Raw genomic sequence first — 22,966 nt, forward strand, 5'->3', positions numbered from 1 at the left:
TACAGGAGATTTCTACTTGGACAGAAGATGCTTTTCCTCCCTTCTCTGAAGTGAGATGGCTCCAGAGCCTGCCAAGAAGGAAGTGTATGAGTTCTTCTATTTTTTTCCTCCAAAATGCCAATTTACCAGAAGCACGTTTCTCAGCAGTCAAGTTGCTAATGCAACACCTGCCTTCCCTTCGTGAAGGATCTTTTAGTCACCTTGAAGTAGCCTGAGCGGTTTTAAGAAAGTGATGCTAATTACTGAAAAAATCAGCTTTTTTTTTTTTTTTTTTTTTTTTTTTGGCAAAACAAGACAACAAGCACAACATTGGATTGAGCTCCCGTGTGCTACATTTCAGCTCTTGCTTTAGTTGTTGCCTTCTGCTTCCTAATGTTACTGAAGAGCAGGACAAGGAGTGTACAGCAACCGGTCTTAACGTTAGATCTGAGGAGTAGGAGAGCAGAGATTAAATGAAGTCATGCACTTCAGATGAGGGAAAATGACCTGGCTAAGAGGTCGCATCAGCCTTTAAGGTTATCACAACGTGGATTATTTCTTATTTTTGCTATTGCTTAGTGCTTATTTAAATAAGTACTTTTGCTACCATTTGGTTTTGCACTACTGTGTTGCACTAATTTGATAGGAAAGGGCACGTCTGATATGGACACTTTGTAAGAAGGGGAAGGCTGTGTTAAAAAGATACATGATCCCTTTTTCTTCCCTTTCTTAGACTTGTAGGAACATCATTAACAGATGAGCTCTATGCATCTGCTGCTATGGGAAAGTTTCTTTCAACTTGCATTTTCTGTAATTCTTCCAAGGGCTGGAAGATAATTAAGCCACCTGACTCCCATTGAAAATGTTTTGGCAGCTTTAAGAGGATATGAAGTGCTTCTTTGCTAATGCTGGCAACAACAGCTTTAATATGTGTTAAAGGGCTTTCCTTCTTAACCAACAATAAGCATTTGGAAATAATGATCCTTGAGCTTTTAACATAAGAGGATTGAAAATCATAAAAATCAGAGTGCAGGTAGTTTCATGCTTGGTTTTCAGAATCCTATCGTTAGATTTGTATAGCAATTAAATGTGTTGGTATTCTGTGATTTCTTAATATCTGGCTGGTTTTATAACTGGTGAGTCAGTTATTTCATCTCAAAATAGTTTGTAAAAAAAAATCAGTGTATGGCCAAAGCCTTATAGCTCATGGCTGTCTTCATTAGAGTTACTGTTGTACTTATTCTGGTCTAAGATTAAGGTAAAGCTTTAATTGAGTAGGCCTTTGTAAGCCGTTCTGTGACTTGAGTAGTTTGTATAGTGAGTATTTTATATAAATATTCATATAAATAGGAGACACAAGTATGTAAATATAAATGTATATAGATATAAGTACAATTATTATAGAAATATTATCTTGATTATAGTCGATTTAGTTTAGAGAAAGCAAAGTGAAGGTGGACTTTCTGGTACGAGCTGATTTAAGTGTCCAGGATGGCTGGGCTCCAGGTTATTGTGTGGGAACACTGTAGACGGGAGGAAGGCAACAAGGATTCCCAGCACATGTAGAATTATCATCCACGTATGTTGGGCTGTTAATAAAGATTGCTAAGCACGAGTTTATTATTAATAGAATGCAGTCAATGTTGACAAGTTCAGTTTTTGCCTGGCTTGTCTATCAGTCCTCTTTATCATTTTACAAAGAAGTTTTCTTTCAGTAACTGTAGAAAAAAAAAAAAATACGATTTCTTTACTTTAAGGACTCTGGTTTTTGGGATTTACATGTTTGAGCCACAAATGGACTGTTCGGCTTAACTTTCTGTAACTGCATAAATTTAGTTTTTACAACTTGCAGTGCTGTAATTTATGGGCTGTCAACCAGTTTCACTCGAAAAAAAAAATGTTTAGATGAGACTAGCTTGTGTAACAGTGAAAGCTGTTCAAATGTATGGATGCAGTTAGAAAGCCCTACAACATTGTTTGATAGCTCTGCTACCAAAACAGGTTAGCTGGTCACCTGCCTACTCTGGCATAGAAGGACCAGAGAGCAGAACGTGCTTCCGCAAGCTCTTTCTGTTCGTGTAGTTTGAGCTTGGGATTTACACAATGTGGTACTTGTCCTCCAGTTCTAGGTTTTGCTGTGGACTTCTGTTTTCTTGAGCGTTTTATAGCTTATGCTTACGTTGTATTTAAATTTAATAGGAATCAAAGAGTTTGCAGAGTGCTTCTCTAAATCTGTTTTTTTTCATAACTTCTTACTCCTCAGAAAAATTTCACGTAATCTTGAGACTAGATGGAGTATCTTGAGCTTCTGTCATTTGTCATGTTAGGTGTTGCACATCAGTTGTTGTTCATGTACTCGTTTATTTGTACTTGGATAATAGTAACCAAGGCTTCCCCTGCACCCAGGCACCTCAATCTGAGCGTCAGGCCAAAGACATTGTCAGCGCTGGTGAGAAGTGGTGTCCCTGAGGCCCTGAGAGGAGAAGTGTGGCAGCTGCTGGCAGGGTGTCATAACAACGATCACCTGGTGGAGAAGTACCGGATTCTCATCACAAAGGTAGAGTGCTATTTTATTTTCCATCTTGCTCCCCACCCCCATAAGTTAATGAAGGAAATGCAGAGAATTCCAAGCATGTAACCTCTTGTTTAAAGGCTCATGAGTATATCTGAGCATATGCGAACTAGTGAGGGTAATTCAATCCTCCTCCCAACAAAAAAAAATAACAAGAAAAATTAGTTGTTACAGTATTCGTAGAGCACTTTCACTTGATGCTTTTGCTGCTGTTACACTTGGATTGGTTGTGAATTAGTTTGTCAAAAATTAATATTCTATTAATTGCATTCGTAATTGACAGATTCAGGAAGCTCATTTCCTGTACTTGTTTGGATTTCCTGAAAGAAGGCTGAATTTTGTTCCGTTGTCTTAATGTTTCTGCTAAAAATCCAGTGCTAGTTGGAATTGCAGGGTGGTTTTTGTTTGGTTTGGTTTTTGTGTTTTTATTTTTTTGGAGATAGATAAAGCAGAGCGCTTTGGACATTTTGCATTAGCAGCAGTTTTTTAACTACTCATCTTGAATGCTGACCTCAATAACATAGGAAAAGAAAAAAAACATACAGACATCATTCAGTGTTTCTCAGAGTTCTAGAGTAACAAATGTGTCACAAAATGAAATCTCTCTTCCCTACCAATACGCTGATTTGGATTTGATCATTATCTTTATAGATAAGCTGTATTTTACTACTTTCATCAAATGTGCATGTCTAGAAGGGCTATATTAGACGTTAATGATGCAGGTTTAGTCCTAAAATAACAAACTAATTGTTCACCAGCTAAAAAAGCAAAACAACTGAATCAGTCTCTGTATATTTATGTTCTGATGGCACAGATTCATGGGGAGCAATTAAAGATCTTATTCTGAGGGTAAGAGGGCTTCTGAATTTAAACTTGGTTTCTGCTGGCATCCTGTAGGAAGGATCCTACATGATTCAAATGAATCATGTTAGATTAGCTAAAAATGTTCTGCCATAAATACTCACACACGCTTACTGAACGTAGGAGAGACTTGATGTGAATTCCTTAATATTGGTACCTGCATAGTAGAACTGTGACTTGTATCTGTGGGACATAAATCATACAAATATTATGGAGGTTGAGTGCTTGCAAGGAGCATACCAGAGTTATTCTTGCTGTGTTGTTTTAATTGCCTAGTGAGTAGGTGACCATGTCACTCATTTCTGTTTCAATATTTTGCTATCAGAATGGAAAAGGTGATCTCTGCAGCACAGTTGATGACATGTACTGGTGCTATCTTTGTGATCTAAAAAGGAATTGTGTAACAATTTTTAAACCTGTGAAATCTTTCCACTCGCTCACATTTAGCAGACAGAAAGGAAATAACCTGGATCAGATGTGTTGGAAGCATCTCTAGAGTCCAAGTACAAGGGATAGCGAAAGAACTGATCGGCCTAAGAGCTGGCTATACCTGCAGGGGTCATTCAGCATGTAAACTAATTAAGGAATTAAACAAAGAAAATGAGCAGTGAATGTCTATTTTCAGACTCTGCTGCAGTCATATGATTTCTGTCATATACTGAGGAGGCCATGAGTTCAGAACCTGGGAAGATGATGCTTGCAGACCCATCATATATAGTGTACCCTAACAGTATAATAATGCTGAATAGCATCTTGGCTTTATTTTTTTTTATTTTCATGTCTTTCATAGATTATTTGATAATTTTGGAGTTGTGATGTGACTGGTTATTCTTACAGCTCTAAAAATAACAACTCGGTTGTAGTCAAAATGCACCAGTGCACAAGAGAGAATGTCCAAAAAAAAGTCACGAGTCATGTGAAGGCAAGGGTCTTCTCATCTATTGCGTTGCTGGCCTCGTAATGCTCCGTCGTGTTCTGCATGTCACTAATGCTAATCCTGCTCTGGCAGGACTGCAGTTATTTCTGTTAACGTCCATGAAAAATGTTCTATATGGAAATAACTGCTGTGGCACGGAGTTGAAGCATGACTTGATGCGAAACCTTTGCTCTTCAGTGCAGGTAGGAGGTGCAGTAAGCCACTCTGAGCACTCCTAATCCCGTGCCCCTGCTCTCTTCATGTTGACCTCTATTTCGGTAGCTGCATTTGATTTCTGCCATGCTTTTCACGACCCCATGTGGCAGAACAGTCCCAAATTAATAAGGATCTGTGTTGACAGCTGCTTCCAAAGCTTCTGGCCTCTTTCAGTGATTTTTTTTCTTTTTCTTGTGAGCACGGTGTTGGATGTAGGCTCCCCGGTATTTCTTTTGATGTTTGATGCTTTCCAATGGAATTCTGGCCTCTGGTGCTTGGAGAACTGTTTTTAGCTTTCTTTTGCAAATGAACTGCTGCAAGAATAATTTCTTGTTTACTACTGAAGTGTGACTACTGAACGATGAAAAGAGAAGTGTCTTCCGATGGGTTTCACCAGTGAAGGCTGTATCTAGCTCTCTTCTTGAATCTGACTTGTGCATAAAAGCCAGCATTGAAACCAGGCCTCAGGGTGCAGTGCTGCGTTCTAGCCATGGTGACCATGTTTATTAATTATTTGTTCCACATTTCTTTGATATGCGCTAGTTGGGTTTGTGCTCTATGCTTTTGTTATTGCAGAAGTGTTGCACCATTGTGGTGTTTCAAATTACTTTTGAGAATTTGCACACCATCTGTGTGCAATAACAAAGCTTTTAGCAAGTCCAGATTGCCACGCTTGCGATGGGGAGTGTGGATGAAAGCCAGGCCAATGAATTAAGGTCATGTCCCTACTGGGGACAGAAAGGAAACTCTAGGTAAAGCGATCTAGACAATCCTTTGAGAGGCATCTGTTCCTGATGGGACTTTGGCAGTCGTGGTTATGGCTGTTAATCTTCAGGCTTTCAGCCACTGAACAGTAGGAGGGGAGAGATGGGGACTTGCTCCAGGTGTTAATGGGTACCTGAAGGAAAAATACTTTGTGTTTTTGACAGTCACAGATGGACAGAGAGTGGTGCTGAATGGAAGACTTGTAAAGCTACCACACAAGTTAAAAAAATAAATAAATCATGATACAAAGCAAAATAGACATCACCTACTTTTCAGACAATGTTTTTAAAGAGGATTAATGCAGCTACTGAATCTCTCAGATCAGTGGAGGTCTTTTGGTGGATAAGTACTCCATAATACCAACATTTTGAGAACCTGACATTTACAATATTGAGGAGAAACTGGAAGCTTTTGGATATAGGTCTGTGTGGGAGGAAAAAAGGTTGAAAGATTAAAATAGAAAACAATGAACTGTTGTACCAGATAAATACACTATATTAAGAAAAATCCAACATGAGAGGGACATCTGGTGGCACAAATTTAAATAATAATAATAATAATAAAACAGTGGCAGAATGGGTATCCTGGGATGCTACCCTGCAATGACATTTCTGATAGAAAACCTAGGCCTAGTTAGAGATGAGTTTGTTCCAATTTTTCTAAGAGCAGGACTCTTGCTATTGCCTTTCTCATCTTCCCCCTATTTTGTCTGCACGAGCAGAGGATTGTAGTACATGGAAGTTCTACCAAACACACCCTGAGTCGTGGTGCAAATGATAGAATTTTTAAGGAAGAAATAGGTTGAGATGTCACTACCATTACTTGACTGAATTTGTTGCTTCATCAATGGCATAAAATGTAACAGTACTTTAGCTGTGGGTGCCTAACATTTATTTTCCACGTGTATCACAGTCAGGTTTCCACATGCTCATTTAAATTCAGAAGTATCCATTGAATTTTCAGGAGTACAGAGAGCCACAACCATGTGCGATCCATCAAAATGAAACTTAATGTACATCTGTGAGTCGCGGCGTAAGAGAAGTATGACAGTCTTGGTGTTGGTGCTCCTGAACTTGTAGCTCCCTTCTTTGATTAGTTTTGATCACGTGGTGATAGAAGTTTAATTATCTCTTATAAGCAGTAGGTCTCCCAGGAGCTCTCGTTGTAACTTCATGGAGCAGCAGTGAGTTGGCTTGGGCTCTGGGCAGAGCTGCCACTCTGAAGAGCCAACAGGCTGTCAGCTAAAGGGAAAAACCTCTTACACAGAGATACCTGTCAGCTATAAAGGAGTTAAGCTTGGGCTTAATAAAATAGTATTAAAAATAAAACGGTGAAGGCTTTTTGATTTGGTGGAACATCTTTTGTTTTGCAATTTGAGCAAGCAGATGTTGTTTTGGGCAGTCTCAGGATTTCCAATACCACCTTACTTTTATATCTGAGATATATTTAAGGTTCGATGTGTGCTGCTTTACTAAGGATGTTTATAATGTGCCTATTCATGCCTAAGGATCCAGAAATACTATGTGAATCAATTGGTATGTAAATCATTCCCTGCTTTGGAAAGATAGGAGATCATTTCTCCAGCAGTAATTCAATCAGAGCTTGTTTTTTGTACAACCACAATACACTTGCCTAAATTTAATTCAAAGTTTATGTTTCCTAGCTACAGTTCTAGTTCTTAACTTTCCACGAGTAGAAATGCCATAAATTATAACAGAAATGAAGGGCAACAGTAAAGTGATCTTGGAGGGGTGGGGGGTGGAATAAGGTGCAGAAATGAAATTTTGTTTTTTAGGGTTTTGCAGGAGACTGCCTATAGATTTGCCAAGTCACGGCGTTGTCCAACCAAGGTTTCTGACCAGTACAAATACATTGTAGAATGGTTCTTCTACCTACAGGTCAGCTGAAATCCCACGAGCAGCAGCGGGATTGCCCTGAGACTCATCCCTTTGCCTAATTCCTTTCCCGTTAGAAATCCCACAGTGCGACAAGCACTTGGCTTGCGTTAACCAAAACCTTGCGCTTGTTGGTACCGCCGGAATTCGGTGTGTGGACTTGCACTGGTACACAACGGCTGCGTGCTTGTGTTTTTGGTGAAAGGACTTCAGTTGCTGAAGAGCCTCGTTGCAGTCCCTTACAGGTTTGAGGGGCTCAAAGCCCATTTCCCGTAGGGACGGCCTGCGCGCGTCGTGGCTGTGGAGCAGTCAGGCTGGTGTCGCAGCGCTAGCTCTGGCATCTTACAGGGATGTGTTTTCCAGTGCATCGAGCGAGCAGAAGTCTCTTGGGTGTTTTTCTCAGGTCTTGCAGACAAGGTGCCCGTATCCTGTTGTGACACCTGTGTGTGTGCACAGAAGAGGCTTCTCTGGTTCAATGTGCGTGATGTGTTAGCGTGTGGTGCGAATTCATGTCTAAGTGCAGTTGTGAATCCCTGCACATTTGCCCACGGGAATGCCCGCAGGTTTCTCAGTTTGTGTTGTGGGCGCTGTCAGTTGTTGGTCTGGGTTTTCTCATGCACCGCCAGCAGTTGGAGAGCCGGGTGCGTGGCTGGGAGCGTGCAGGAGCCCCCCGAGCTGGTGAGAAATCTTTGGGCTTGTGTGTCCTCGTTTGCAGGTGTCTCCTGAGCAACGTGGACTGCAGCAGGCAGGAAGACCCTGGGTGGGTTTCCTTTCTCCCCCCGAATGAGCGTTTGCTCCCCGGGGAAGGAAAACAACCGAGCCGGGGGCGCTCATTCCGGGGGGGGGGGCGGGCCCCCCCCCCCCCCCCCGCGGGGGGGGGGGGGGGGGGGGTGCAGAACAGGGCAGGTGTCTGTCTGTCTGTCCATCCATCCATCCGTCCATCCATCCACCCGTCCTCCCGTCTCGCAGCCGCGGGGGCGCGCAGGGCGAGGCTGTGCCGGGGGGGGGGGGGGGGGGGGGGGGAAGGACCGGGGGGTACCGGGGGGAGGCTGCCGGGTCCCCGCCGGCGGCGCCGCGCCCTCGGCGCGCTCCTGGCCGCCGCCCTCCCCTTCCTGCCGCCCTCCCCTCCCTCCCCTCCCTTTCTCCCGTCCCCTCCCCTCCCTCCCGGCTCCGCAGTGCCGGGCCCGAGCTCCGCCGCCGCGCTCGGCCGGGGCCGCGCCGGGGCTGGGTGGCGGCGGCAGGTGAGGGGCGGGGGGCGGCGGGGGGGGGGGGGGGGGGGGGCGGCGGGGGGGGGGCCGGGGCGGCGGGCGGCGGCGGGGGGAGCCGGGAACAAAGCGGCGGGCAAGATGGAGCCAGCAGGGAGAGGGGCCGGGACCCCCGCCCCGCCGCGCATCCCGGGAACGGGGGGACCGGGGGCACCGGGGGGGCTGGGGCGGGCGGCGGGGAGCGCCCCGGGGAGGGGGCCGGGGGAGCAGGGCGGGGATGATGCTGTAAAACGCTTTCCCCTTCTCTTCTGTCAGCTGCGGGAGGAGTCCCGCCTGGGCCCGGGGAACGTCCCTCCTGCTGCCCCCCGGCCCCGCAGCCCTCCCCCCCCCCCGGGGCCGGCAGCAGCCCCCCGGGGCGGCTGCACGAAGTTGCTGCCATGCCCGCCGCCCGGTCCCGGTGCGCCGGCAGCGGCGGGGAGCCGGCTTCCGAGGGGGATTGTGCTGCAGACAATGCGCGGCGGCATCTGGAGCAGCCCCGGGGACTGGAGCTCCGGTTTTGACATTGCTGCACACACGGCACCAGCCGCAATGACAGCGGCTGCCTGGAGCGGCTGCAGGCAGCAGGCAGGAGCATGAAGTGAGGAGACCACTGCAGTGCTCAAGATGAACTCCTCCTTGGTTGGCAACCAGAGTGGCCGGCCCTTCTGCCTCCTGGCCATTAGTTATCTGGAGACCATCAATTTTTGCCTCCTGGAAGTGGTCGTTATCGTGTTCCTCATGGTGCTGATTATTTCGGGCAACATCATTGTGATATTTGTCTTTCACTGTGCACCTCTGCTGAACCACCACACCACCAGTTACTTCATACAGACCATGGCGTATGCTGACCTCCTGGTGGGCGTGAGCTGTCTGGTGCCTTCTTTGTCTCTGCTGCACTATCCTATTGTTTTAAGTGAGTCCTTGGTTTGCCAAATCTTCGGTTACGTGGTGTCGGTGCTGAAGAGCGTCTCCATGGCCTCTTTGGCATGCATTAGTATTGACAGATACATCGCCATCACAAAGCCGCTGACCTACAACACGCTGGTTACCCCGTGGAGACTGCGGATCTGCATCCTGATAATCTGGCTGTACTCCTGCCTCGTCTTCTTACCCTCCTTCCACTGGGGAAAGCCTGGATATCACGGGGATGTGTTCCAGTGGTGTGCCAATTCCTGGAACACCGATCCCTATTTCACTCTCTTCATCGTGGTGATGCTCTACGCCCCGGCTGCTTTCACCGTCTGCTTCACGTACTTCAACATCTTCCGCATCTGCCAGCAGCACACCAAGGAGATCAACGAGAGGCGAGTGCGCTTCAGCTCTCAGGACGGGGAGACTGGGGAGGCCCAGCCCTGCCCGGACAAGCGCTACGCCATGGTTCTTTTCCGTATCACCAGTGTCTTCTACATCCTCTGGCTGCCCTACATCATCTATTTTCTGCTGGAGAGCTCCAATGTCTATAGTAACCGCGTTGCGTCCTTCTTGACCACTTGGCTTGCCATTAGCAACAGTTTCTGCAACTGTGTCATTTACAGTCTCTCCAACAGTGTCTTTCAGAAGGGGCTTAAGCGTCTCTCGGGGGCTATTTGTGCCTCTTGTGCTAGACAGAGGGTGGCTAAGGACTCCTCTACCTCTAGGAGCAAAAGATCTTCCAATGGATGTCATGTCTAAGACACCTATCAGCTTGACTGGGAAGTGCAGGGACTACTCTGTAAATTGCAAAAAATTAAATATGATTTTAAGATGTCCAGATTTGCAAAAAGGTTTCTGAGAAATGCTGCTGACATAGAAGAATCAGGAGCACATATCATTGTGATTTCACTTTTAAAAAATTATTGCTGTGGAGGCGGCCGTGGAGTTTCACCTCCATGTTCATTTTTAAGAATAAAGCTGTATCTTGACAGTTACCTCTCCAGCTGGTGTGACTGAATGGAGTGGGTGTCTGAGAGCTTCAGCAAAATGTAGTCTTTCTTACAGCTCTACTAGGTTCTTTGGAGATTCGTGCTTCACATGTAAATGATAGATCTGAAGTGGAAATGTCACGGTATATGGTGTATTACAGGGATTTTTTAATATATGCCAAAGTATATCGACACAATTTTCCAGCGTCGTAAGAGAAGGGGCCAAACAATTTGTTTTTCAGTGCTACCTAGACAGGATTTCTAGAACAGTAGTGAACAATGTGAACATTTCAGCATGAACTTAAAGTCTTACTGAGCCATGGGTGCAGCACCCTGGTCTGGGCAGTCGTACGCGTGGGGGGAGTGATCCGGCTTCTGTGCCCCTTCCTCCGGTAGGCTGCCTGCGTGCGATCAGCGTGGCATCTGCATTCTCCTATTTGTTGTGAAGTAGGAAGAAAAACTTGGATCAGACCAAATCTAGCAGTTAAATAAAATGTGTTTTGATAAGCTAAGAGAAAATACTTGTCGTTTTATGATAGCAGAGTTGTGGCAGTCACTCGAGGATGATGCCAACATGTGAAAATTATTCTCCAAACAGTGGAGAAATGCCACATTTTTGTGTGGAAATTTTCTCAAGAACAACTTTAAAAATAACATCTCCCCCCTTTTTTTTTAATCTAAATTCTTCTGATATTTTACATACTAGAACTTAAGGGGAAAGGAAAGAAAACAATTGTCTTCTAAACAGCTAAGGGAACTATGTTGTAAATTTAACTGTAGTATTTGAGTTATTCATAAGTGCACAGAGCTAAATCAGAGACATTTTTCTTTAGGCTGCAGGGGATTAAAGATGGTTCGAATATAGCAGGAGCTAAATCCTGTTGGCAAACGCGTATTTAACTGGTCAAACAACGTACGGTGTCTGAGAAACAAAGTCTCACTGACCACGGCTTTTTCCAAGCTAGCTCAGGTGAGGTGTTTTTGAACGTTGGAATGCCGGGCGGCCCTCAACTCATCGGATTTTCTAAAGAATCTCTCTGTCTCTCTACTGATGCCATATTGGGATATGAAAGTATTTGTGAACCACGTTTTCCTGTAATAATGGATTACATCTGCATCACCTTTTGTAGCTCCAGCTCTGCAGCCCGGGGGGTCCCTGGCAGGCACAGCTCTGTTCTGCAGCTGGAGCTGCGCCCGCCCGCGGTCACCGCGTTGTGCTCCCGCCCTGTGCTCGACTGCTGTGACCCCGGGGAGTTCTTGGAGCTCCTGTGTTAGAGTTGCTGTTGGTGGACACTGTTAGCTATACAGGGGAAGGGAAAAAAATAGGGAAAATTAATTTCAGAGGAACGTTTTAGAAGCAGGGTAATTCTTTTGGCCGAAGGGAAGACTGTATATTTGTTAATTGGTTTCAGCTCTACAGTTGTCATTGACTGAAATGATCTGCTTTAAAGTGGTCTACCCTGCCCCTCCCGCAAGCATCTACATACCCTGCTCTGATGTGCTGCGTGCTCCGGCCCCTGGTCTTCCACGCTGTGCCTGGAGGAGGGCAGGGCACTGCCAGAGGGCACCAGGGCGCTCCTGGAGGGCACCAGGGCGCTCCCGGCGTGCCTGGTCCTGCTCAGCAGCAAGCGCTGATGCACGAGTCCCCCACGAGCACGGTGCCTGGTCCCACTCCTGGGGAAAACCCCGGCTGCTGCTGCTGAGTTTGGGTTGAGAGCCACTGCTATAAACTGTGTTTAAGTCACGTTGTGGTCTTCATTCAGAGTATTTCACCCATCGCCCAAACCTCTCCGAATAAGCTTCCTCCTTTGGTTATCTGAAATCTTAGGGATGAAGGCTGTTTAAATGCTGATGCCTTCACGGCATTACTTGTGCTCTTCTGTATGAAGACAGTGTCTAGAGCGAGGGCGTTCGCCGTGGCCTTCCCGCAGACGTAGCAGAGGTGGTTCTTGCAGTTCTTGCAGTCTGACTTCTGCTTAGAGGCACCTGAATATGCCAGACAGCCGTGGGGGAGCAGAGCATAACGGTGTAGTGAGTCACTTGTCAACGGTGTAATAAGCTCCCGGCACACCAGCCGGCTAATTGTTCCTAGTGTTGTGTAGGTATTACGGCATGGGGGGGGCAATTCAAGGCCTTGAGTCACCAATATCAAAGCAATTCTGCGTGGCGTTTTTGGGAACAGCATCTCAGGTAAACTCCGCAGTAGCTTTTTCTCTGACTCTTCACCTGAGCTAGCATTTCCATGCCTCTGAAGTGATGCAATCTCGCATTAAATAACATTTGATTAAATTTAATAGAAGAAACTAATCTGCTAGGGCCTGAAACCCTAAAAATGGCAGTTCCAGGTTTAAGTGGGAGCTGGACTACAAATATTGTGGCTTTTATTTCAGTTTTTGTGGCATGAGTAAAAGATTTATGTAGGAGTAATGTATGTTACTTTTTGAGAAAGTTGGGAAGTTTAAAATAAATCAAGGGCTCTAAACGATGGCATGGGGATTTAACTTGAGTTGAAGCAGTTGCTACTTCAGCTGTAAGCCTGGAGCTGTGCTCAGTGCAGTGGTTGTTAGGATGTAGATGTATTTTTGCAGCTGTTGTTGCTTTGCAGCTAAAGTTCTAGTCAATATTCCTGACAGCTAGGCTTTTCTTTGGTTGCCATGCTCATCTCAAAGTCTTCATCGGCTCAGGTGTTTTCTATAAGAGGTGAAAATCAGAACCTGGAAGTCTGAGAGATGAAGGGCAGAGCTGCGGCTAGCTGATGCGGTCAGGTTCTGTCTGGTATGGCCAGAGGCACTTTTGAACGTTGCCTCAGTAGCCTCGTTTGTTTAATTTCAGATATTTCTAGTTTTGTCTATGTTAATTTATCTTTTTTTTTTTAATTTCCCCTGTCAATTAATTTAAGGTTGGTTGAGTTCAGTAGGCGAGTAGGTGTTTTAAATATTCATAACATTTGGGCCTGTTGTCTTCAGTGAAACTGCACCGGGGTGGGTCTTGCTCACGGTGCCAGCTGTGGAAGAAATCAGAAATCATTTTGAAACGTATTACCGTGTTTGCTCGCATTCCATTTAACATCCTTCGCCATGGACTTAACGTGAGGCACTGTATCCTTTTCATCACAATATGTGCAATGAATTGTTAGGCAGCTAACTAACAGCCAGATCGCTTTCATCGTTGTACACATGAAAGCAATCCTTTCTTGGCTCGATTTGTATCCGAGGGTGCCTAGTGATTTAAAAATTGGTATCAAGAGCATTGCACATATGAATGCCTCGATGAAGAGAACATAGTAATCAAATTCTATCTTCATAAAGATGGCATGTTGTAGTATAGTTAAATGAACTAATCTTGAAATTCCATCTCAGACTCGACATTTATTTCTTGTTAGGGTTAGCTGCCTTATTTCAAATTAAGCTGCTAGAAGGTTCAGTTTACGGGATGGAATTCAGTGGCATTTTTTTAGTATCATGGGAAAGGATTTCTATACGCACAACTTCTCAGTGTGATTAATTTGCTTCATCTAGTACTCTTGATTAAAAAAAAAGTTTACTGGGTGTTGTGGCAGTGATGATGATGTCATTTTCCAAATAGGCTGGGAGAAATCCTGTGAAGTATTAATTTTATAATCTTGAATCAGGTGACAATATTTTTTAATTTGTGTGAAGCAAAAGTTTTGTTGTTGTCTACCACTAGTTTTTAATATTAAATATTAATGGTTTCTACAGTCGTTATTTGCTGTTAGGGATTTTTTTACTTTTTTTTTTTTTTTTTTAAGCTGCTTATTACTCAGAAATTTGTTTCTCCTAGTTGGAATTCTGACGTGGCTCAGTGTCAGAGCGCCACAATTTTGAGTATTTGTCATAAATCTCCAAGGAGAAAGTGGTATAAAGTACTGAGGCACAGAGAATCTCAGGAGTAGTGCAAGGTTGCATGAAGGGTCCTTCACAGAGCAAAGACTTGCATGAGAATTCCCAAATTTCAGCCTTGCCCTGCATCTCTGTGGCAGCACCCCTTTCCCCTTCACGTAAAGCTTTTACCTGTAAGAAGTCCTCAATTTCAACAGCTTGTCTGTTCTGAAGAAGACACTTCCAAAGCATATTTGTAAGGTCAGATGGAAATACTCAGTATGCGAAATTGATGAGTAGTTGTTTTGTATTTGTTTGGTGGTATCACCAGCTGCTGGGTGTTAACAGCAGCATTGAACCTTCCTGAGCCAGGAAGCCCAAAACTTCTCAGTCTGCTCTTATTCCCCATCAGGGTGTGAAGTTGATTAAGCTTCTACTCCTAATTCAGGTTGGTGCTTTTGGAAGTATTTTTCGTAGGAACTAATACCTGAGCATAGGAGCCTGCCTTTAGACATTACAAACTAAACGCCCAGTTAAAATTTTTCTAGTGACTTTGTTCATCTGTTGTAGGTAATTATAATTCTCTCTGAGGAGGTGGAGATTTTGAAAGTTTTATCTTGTTGTTGTTCTAACACATCTTTAGTTCTGGGTACTTGAAGCACATGCTAAACTTTGGCTGACCTGGTCCTTATTTTCATGTTATTTCCCTTACTGCCTTGGCACTGCAGGGTTACCACTTGGGAAGGCGTTTGCTGCAGATAAGCAAAGGCAGATGATTTCATACTAAAATTATATCAGTAAAATGCTTTTGGAAGAGGAAAGGTCTTCTAAATTAAAATCCAGTATATGTAAAAACAGGTGCCGGTATATTTAGAGAAAGAAACTGAAAGCTGTTGGAAACAAACAAAAGAAGCCTGCGGGCCAGCAGTGTGTCTGTGCTGGTGGTATGATGTAAGTTGTTAAAACAATAGGGTTCTTAACCTGGGTGTATCCCTTATGGCACCCTTGTTAAAGACGGAGGTTACCCTTCTTGCTGGGCCGTGCTCCAGGGGCAGCTCGTGTAAGCCTTGGGTTCCCAGTACCAGAGCCGTGCTGCTCCAGCCCCGGTCAGGGAGAAGGGGGCAGCTGAGGCGGGCCCGTGCCGTGCTGGGTGACCGACGTGTTCTGCCCAGAGAGAAGGGGCCGATTTAGTTGGGTGGGCTTAGCCAGCTCCCCAGTTCCTTCCTGTGACACAGGGTTTTCTAGGTGTGTGAGATGTCGGTTACACAGACAGCTACACTCATGGTTCTCCGCTCGTTATTGACTTCTGTTGCTTTCCAGCTTTTATTCCCATTCCCGCGCACGGCCTGTGCCTGCTTTCCGTGCATGTAGTGACTGTCGCAAGGAAACGATTGCAGATCTCACCGTACAACATCAGCTTCTCTTGGGCTTTGGCACTCAGTGAAAACCTTACCATAAGTCTTCTGTTCTTGCGTCCTGCCCCAAGTCGTTTGTATACAACCTGTGGTGGGCTTGGGCAATCTGTCTGGTCAGAACGGATCCTCCACCTCGTGAACCTGCCCGTACTGGCATTGAGAAGCCGAGGTGGGACTCGTCTTCCTTTCGGCCTGGGAACACGAGGGGCGGCCTGGTGCCATGGGGCTGCTCCCGGGGCACGGGGCTGTGCGCAGGGGCTGTGTGTGCTGGAGAGATGCTGGGGGGTGCACATTGGGTTAGGTTACATCTAGAATGGGGGTTTTGACAGGGGGGCAGGTTCGGAGGGTGGCACCGGAGCCTGGCCGGGGCGAGGGAGGGCGGCCTGGGCTCCTCGTTGGGCTGCTTTCTCTGTGTGAACGCATAAGATGAGGACAGTAGCTTTGGAATTCAAAGCCTCGGCTTCTCAGGCGTTTCTGGGGGTCCTTCGGTTAAAAGGTTACACAAATCCAAGCAGCCCCTCCTAAGGATGAACTCGGACTTGCTGTGCATACGTGGGTCATCCTCAGGCGTCCCGAGGGTGGCATGCTACAGGCAGCCAAATGCGTGGCAAACCGAGTCGGCGCTTCTCGTCCAAATTGGGGGAAACAAAAGGTCTTTCAGGATTTCAACTGTAAATGAATCCTTGAAAATAAATAATTAGCTTAGTAAAGGATGATGTTTTAATATGCTGGCAGGAATATAGAAGGATTTGTCAGGGGGAAGCAAAAACAGACTTTGCACTAAAGTGGTTTAGGTATTATTTATAGTGTTAGTGATATTTGTGTGCGTGAAAACTTTGGACAATTTTAATATAATGTAAGGCTTTGAGCTTTAGCTGACTAAAGTTGCTCGTTTTATGAAGTTACATTAGTACAACACTGTGAAGTATTTTTAAATATTAGCATTACTGGGTATTAAAAGTATTTCATAAAAACATTTTTTTAAAACATTTTCTGTAGATGCTGTCAAAGGAGTTGATGTTTAGTGTACAAAGAAATAAAACCCTGAGGGCTGTAAGGTACATGTGTGGTTCTGATCACCTCAATTTTTGAGGGATTAGGGATTTCTTGGGATAAATTTTTGTCATTAAAACCTACTAAAAATAATGGTGCAGTTAATCCTTTCAGCAACAGGAAGCAGCATTACCTCCAGCCATGCTTTTGAACTGTCTGAAAGGATTTGCCATCACATTTATTGTCTTCATAGACTGATGTCTTTAGCAATGCTGTACAGCACAGTGTTTTGCAAGTTGCTACGCTGATAAATTTCTCGCCATGTGTAACCTTTGAATTCAAGTTTCTATTGTAATTCTGGCATGTAAACACTAGGTTCAATTTTGTATTCCTCTAATGAATGCAACAGGATGGAAATGAGTTTGCAATTGCTAATGATGAGCTTTCTTACTGTTCTTAATACTCGTGGGTATGTCTTTACTTCAGGGAGTTCAAAATTGTATTAGTACCTTTTTTAATTATTTTTTTTCCCACATGCTGTTTACAATTAACCTGCAAGCATGGGAGGCTGTGCATGCATGTGCTTCTAGGTTGCTTTGCTGAACAAAATGCAGTGGAGCGATCTGACTTTACGGATGCTCTCTTGTCCTTACATTCCACCCGTGTCTGCTCCTTCACAGTCACTGGGACAGCAGAAGCCACCAGTCAGATAATTTCAGTGTTCTGCGGGGTGGGGCATCTGCCTGAGGGCTGTCACGAGGAGTTTTTCAGGGGGAGATGATCCCGCTCTGTACGTGCAACTGGTACTTTTCTTCTGAGTGTCAGTGAAAAGGCCAGGAACAGACGAGATCACACGTAAGAGTGTGTATGTGTGTTTGTAAGAAATTTGTGCACCTTTTTAATGCTGGATTTTTTTTATTTTTATTTTTTATTAGAAGATGAGAAAGAGGTGTGAGTGTGAAACCCCTGCTATGAAAAGCTACAGGGAAAAAAATCCACCAAAGCAGAATAGAAAAGCAAACAGGTGAATTTGAGGCAGTCCAACCCGTAAGACTCGGTGACGCTGTGTGTAGTTGTGACACAGGGCGGAATATTAAGGTGTCAGCCTAGGCCCCTTAATGTTCCTGATCTCTGCCTGATTTGTTCTGTTTCATACCCTGCAGGGGAAGGGGGGAGTAGTGAAGATGGGCATTTTGATATTCACGGCAGCTGAGGACCGATTATTGTTGTGAGTCCAAAAATGTGTATTTTGTGCCAACTCAGAATTGTTGTTAAAATACAGGGGAGAGAGGTACTTCTGCCCAATTATTTTAATAGACATTTCTGTAGCTGATTTTTCAGCTAAGGCTAATATAGGAAAAACTATAGTTAAGCCAAAAATTACAAATGTTACTGATTTAAAATAACCTACGTATTTTTAAAGATTAAATGGAACTGCATTAAAGCAAAGTATGTACATACCTGATCCTCAATCTTTGCGTAATTGTTTCCAAGAGATAATTTTGCTAGGAGCTGTTAAAACTCAAAGAAATGTATAATTCCCTTTGAGCCGACCCGTACTCTGGCTGTGCCACACATCTCTTGGTTTGTTTCCTTCTTGCTGTAGATGTACGTACATACGTGGCTATGTATGTATCTCAGAGTAAGCGATTTAACGTGGCAGTAACTGTACAGTCACACAGTTTAGGGCTTTGTAAAATATGTAATTTTAAGAATGTCAATGTGGTTCTTAGCGAATTTTATAAACACTTTTCTGAATCTGTTATCAGCACTTCCCATCCTAAGAAAAACTGCACATATTTCAGTGATTGTTCCACTGGTTACATTTTTGTCTGCCATTCGTTTTGGATTGATGTAATCTTGATACTACTAAAATTTCAAGGGCTGTTGACGCATTTCACATAGCCTGGGATCGCCTGTTCTCCAAATGTATGGATCGTGCATCAACAGTACTACGTAGCCTTACTGTTTTGCCTAAAAGCCTAGCTAATTTATTTAACATTCTCTCTTTAAAGAGAGCTCGTCGGAAGGGGTAGCGCGTTTTGGGATGCTCCTTCTCTTTAAAGGGAAGCCTGGAATTGAATAGCAGTACTCGTTGATCAGTGATATTATTGTAGCCAAAGGATGCATGGGTGGTTTAATAGGAAGTTTTTGCTTCAAGTTTCTTGATGAAATGTAGTGTTCTACGGAGCTGTGTGAAGAGTGTAGTTTTTTATTCGGAAATGCACTTGTACACTTTATTTGAAAGGTCTGAATGGATCATAAATACGTTTAAGAAATAAATGATATGTCACATGTTTTCATGTCTTGTCTCAGATGACTTTTATGTGACCGGGCTGATAAAGGTGCGTTCGTTCTGGAGTGGGTGGCTTTTCCCTCTTATCTTCACTGCTCCAAATATTCCGCTTTTTGCGTAAGTGCCAAGAGCAGGAGAGCCTTCCATCGTACGTTTTGTGTTTATGCTTTATCCCTACATGATGCAGGGCACTGTAGGCAAGCTTCTCGCTATAATTTTCCTGTGGGAAACTTGAGCCCTAAAAGGAAATGAACACAGCTAAAGGGCTGCATATCACAAGGGATTCACTTTTATTTTTAGAATTGCACTATATTGCCATATTTGGACTGCAAGTATGCTGTATCAATGCGCTATTGTATCAAATTGCAGCTGTTTGCCCAGTCCGAATTTCTCTAGATTATTTGATTTTTTTCCCCAAATACTACTGTTTATCTGGGAGTGTTCTCGGTGAGTGCTGACTCCAGCTAACACACGTGTTCTGGGGGCAGCATTTCTTGTGGGAAGCTAACCAGCGTGTTGCTTTGCAAGTGGGATCTGTGGGGCTTCCTTCAGGAACAGGTGTAATCCTTACTAAAACCTCGCAGCGCTTTGGTCCAGGACACGCAGGAGATGCACTCGCTGGAAATGTTCCTATCAAAAGTAATGGTGGGAAGCCGTTAACCTGCAGAACGAATTGCTGACATGGTGTCCTACGAGCATCCAAAATAGCCATTGAAAGACCTTGTAATATTGCAGGATGTACTTGAAATGCACGGACCTCAGAACAATGTACCCATAGCATGTAACACCACCCTTGTTGCTGTCCATCGAGGTTTGACAGCTTCGTTTGTCCCCGCTCGTTAGAGCTGCTGGAAGCTGTCAGCTGCCGTGCTGCTTCCTTCGATGTCTTGTGTGTGCCTGGCATCGAAACGCCTTGCAACACCGTGCCGCGTGCTGATCAGCCCCTGGCTGAAGCATCTGAAATGTGACCGACGGATGGAATCTTTAGGCCTTTCTTGTCACAGTGATCTCTGCCTGTACGACAAAAGCTCTGCAAAGTCAGTGCGACCTCCCGAGAGTGTGAAATTTTACTCCGTGGTGGCAAAAGTCAGAATTGAGCAGAGTTTGGGTTTTGTTTTCTTATGGGAATGGTGTTTGAATTCAGGTTTATGCCAAGGAAATTCTTAATTTCCTTCATTTCTGTATTTTATTTGGCATTTCACAGAATCACGGAATGGTTGAGGTTGGAAGGGACCCCAGGAGGTCATCTGGTCCAACCCCATGCTCAGGCATGGACACCTTGAGCAGCGTGCCCAGAACATGTCCCAACGGTTTTTTCCTTGGACTGTTTTTGTTAATTCCTTTTAATTTCTTTAGTTCTCTTAACTTTTTTAACGGTTTAATTTTGGTAAGCTTTAAATGTTTAGAACTTTAATCAGTTATTGGGCAGATGTGTCACCCCAGTGAGCAAACTGTGTTTTGAATTTTTTGGGAGATGGTCTTAAGTGTTGGACCTTACCATTTTTCCACTTCTATGTCATTTTTGAAGTCAGCCTGTGTCTTGGTGAGGGCTCTGTTTTATGTCCACACCTGATTTCTCCAGGTCTGACTGGAGTTGATCCTTGCGTGGCGAGCCATTTTCAGCAGGGAACTTCCTCTCCTGAAATAGTTCATTTCAGTTTTCTTCCATCACAGCTCTCATCCCTTCAGCAATTCTTTGCTGCTGCTGCTTTGTCTTTTCAGTTCTATGTAGGGGATTAGGAAGATTAAATCTGACCTGCTGAAAACTGCAAGTATTTCAGCCCTGCGAAGAGGTACTTCCGACTCCAGCTCTTCGGGATTGTTCAAGTGTGGCTTAAGCTACTGGAAAAGCTTCCAGTGCAGCAGTCTCACTCTGAAGATGTTGATCAAGATTGTAACTGCATGGTGCAACTTGCAGATCCTGGGATGCTCAATCAACTGCAGAGGAAGTTTTTAGTGTAACCCCTCTAATATTTTAAAGTGCATGGAAGGAGGAGGAAGGCTGTGTTCTTAGGCGGAGCATCCATATTTCCCTGCTTTCCTTCAGAGCAGTGAACTGTTGTGAGAATTTTAATCTTTACTGCGCTTGCCTCAGTTCTCATGGCTGTTTTCCACTCTGTTTTCTTTATTACTTTCTTTTTCTTCCTGTCATTCTTAGCTTTCTATTTTTCAATCCCAGTTTGTGAAGGGTGTGGGTTCAGAAGGGTTTCCTTCAGTTCCCAGTCCCCTGAAAGCATGAGAAATTGCCCATTGAGCCAATTCTCACAGCAAGGTATAAAAATAGGAGTAAAGAAAAGGTTACACAATGCTTGGATTGCAGCAGTTTGTACTAACGGAGAGATTTCAAAGCCATGGTTTGGAAAGCATTTTTAAAACCTTATCATTTCCGTTAATTTTTCTCTCTCCAAGCTGTGTTTGAGCTGCAGGAACTAGCTTTCCAGATTACTTGAGGAATTGTACTGAAATACAGGAGTCAAGTGCTCAGCAAGTCACGCAAAGGCAGGGGGACCACTGATTGCTCTCTTTAGTCAAAATGAGTGATTTGAGAAGCCTGTCCTGAGAGTTTCCAACCAGATGCTTTTTGCTATTAAATAAGTGAATTAAAAGGCAGGTGGATTTAAGGTTATTTTTTGTCATCTGTGCCCTTGCAGCAGACCACAGGTAACTCCCAGGAAATCCCCTTGTTCGATGCCACAGACTGCGATTAGCAGGGGACACGGTCTGCACTCCTGCAGAGAAGGGTACTTCGCTGTAATTCAGCCTTGCAAACTTTTAAGAAACTGGAAGTTATCACAAAGGCATTGTTCACGTGCTTTAAAATTCTCAGTTTATTTCTGAGCATTTGTTTTCTCTTCTTGTGAAACCAGCTGAAGCTGACAGCCAGCCATCATCTTACTTGTCTTTGTTGATTTAAAAGGATTTTTAATGCGTGTGTGTGTGCATATGAAATTTCTTTAGTACTGGCTTTTGTTTGCTTCTGATTTCCTTCTAATGAAATGGGCCTCTTTGGCATATTAATTATTACCAAATTGCAATGCAGTACAGTACTTTTGATATCATTTCCAAAACAATCCAATAACTTGATTCTAAAGCAGTGTAATGCTTTCCTAATGAAATGTCTGTATTAAGCCACAAAGAGGAGCATTAAACTTGGATAAAATCTGAAGAGAAAATCAAGTTCACTGCTGCCATTTTGTTCCTGTTTGCAGCATTGAAAAAGATCAACTAAAATCTGTATTCACACTGGTTAGTTCACGCACTCTGAAGTTATTTTGCTTTTGAACTTTCTTCCCTTGGTCGAACAAACCCACAAGTGATGTGGCTGCAGTAAACCGACCAACAACCACCACCCACCTCTCAGGGTTGGCTCCGCGGGGCACCGTGGATGTTTGCGGCCGCAGCCTGGCGCGCTGCTCTGCGGTGGTCTCAGCTGTGAAGCTGACCGGGGTTTTCTTTGAGCGTTCAGTCGCAGTCGGCAGTGCCATCTAGTAAGGGAGCCTGGATCCTTCCCGTAGCAGTGGTTGCTGAGTTATTGTTGTGGCATCTTTTCAGACGGTTACTCACTGCCGAGATCCCCCTACCAAGGAGCTCTCTCCCTATGCCTAGGAAAAGCCCTCGTGTTGGCAGTAGAAAGAGGGACCAGTTACAGGCAAAAAGAAACACCTGCAGATAAACAGAGGGCTTTGTTTCTGTTTCGTTTCCAGCATAATGCCTCTCCTTCTGACTTGGTGGCGGTCACAGACTTGCTGCGGGGTGTATTCCCTGCCATTATCCACACCCCTGAGCCACATCCAGCAGTGCCGGTGCCAGCCTCTGAGGGCTCTCGCCAGTTCCTGGCCTCCAGCTGGACCCTGCACCGCTGCTCACAGCTATTGGAGCCCAGCAGCCCAGGCAATTCTCCACCCGCTTTCTGCTCCAATTACCTAGCCTACGTCTCACTAATTTGATTTTAAGGAGAATGTGGGAGATTGCGTCAAAGGCCTCACAATCTGCTGGCCTCTCCTTGTCCACAACTCCAGTCACCTCACCATTTAGTGCTGGGAGGTTGGTTAGGAGCGGTTTGCCGTTGTTACA

The 22,966-nt window shown here is 44.6% G+C and overlaps 2 protein-coding genes across 3 annotated transcripts in view; both read left to right on the top strand.

Annotated features, from left to right (window-relative positions):
- RABGAP1 (RAB GTPase activating protein 1) overlaps positions 1 to 22,966 on the top strand; it is a 69,378-nt gene that overhangs the window by 26,590 nt on the left and 19,822 nt on the right. For both annotated transcript variants that reach the window (XM_035341497.1, XM_035341498.1), the window contains one exon: positions 2,386 to 2,536. In XM_035341497.1, coding sequence (XP_035197388.1) covers positions 2,386 to 2,536 — 151 coding nt within the window. The remainder of the gene's footprint in view (positions 1 to 2,385; positions 2,537 to 22,966) is intronic.
- On the top strand, positions 8,370 to 14,419 carry GPR21 (G protein-coupled receptor 21). The gene is made up of 2 exons (XM_035341525.1): positions 8,370 to 8,445; positions 8,725 to 14,419. The coding sequence occupies exon 2, from the start codon at positions 9,073 to 9,075 to the stop codon at positions 10,117 to 10,119; it is 1,047 nt and encodes a 348-aa protein (XP_035197416.1). The 5' UTR covers positions 8,370 to 8,445; positions 8,725 to 9,072; the 3' UTR covers positions 10,120 to 14,419.

This window comes from Oxyura jamaicensis, chromosome 17 (genome assembly GCF_011077185.1).
Source record: "Oxyura jamaicensis isolate SHBP4307 breed ruddy duck chromosome 17, BPBGC_Ojam_1.0, whole genome shotgun sequence".
Lineage (NCBI taxonomy): Eukaryota > Metazoa > Chordata > Aves > Anseriformes > Anatidae > Oxyura > Oxyura jamaicensis.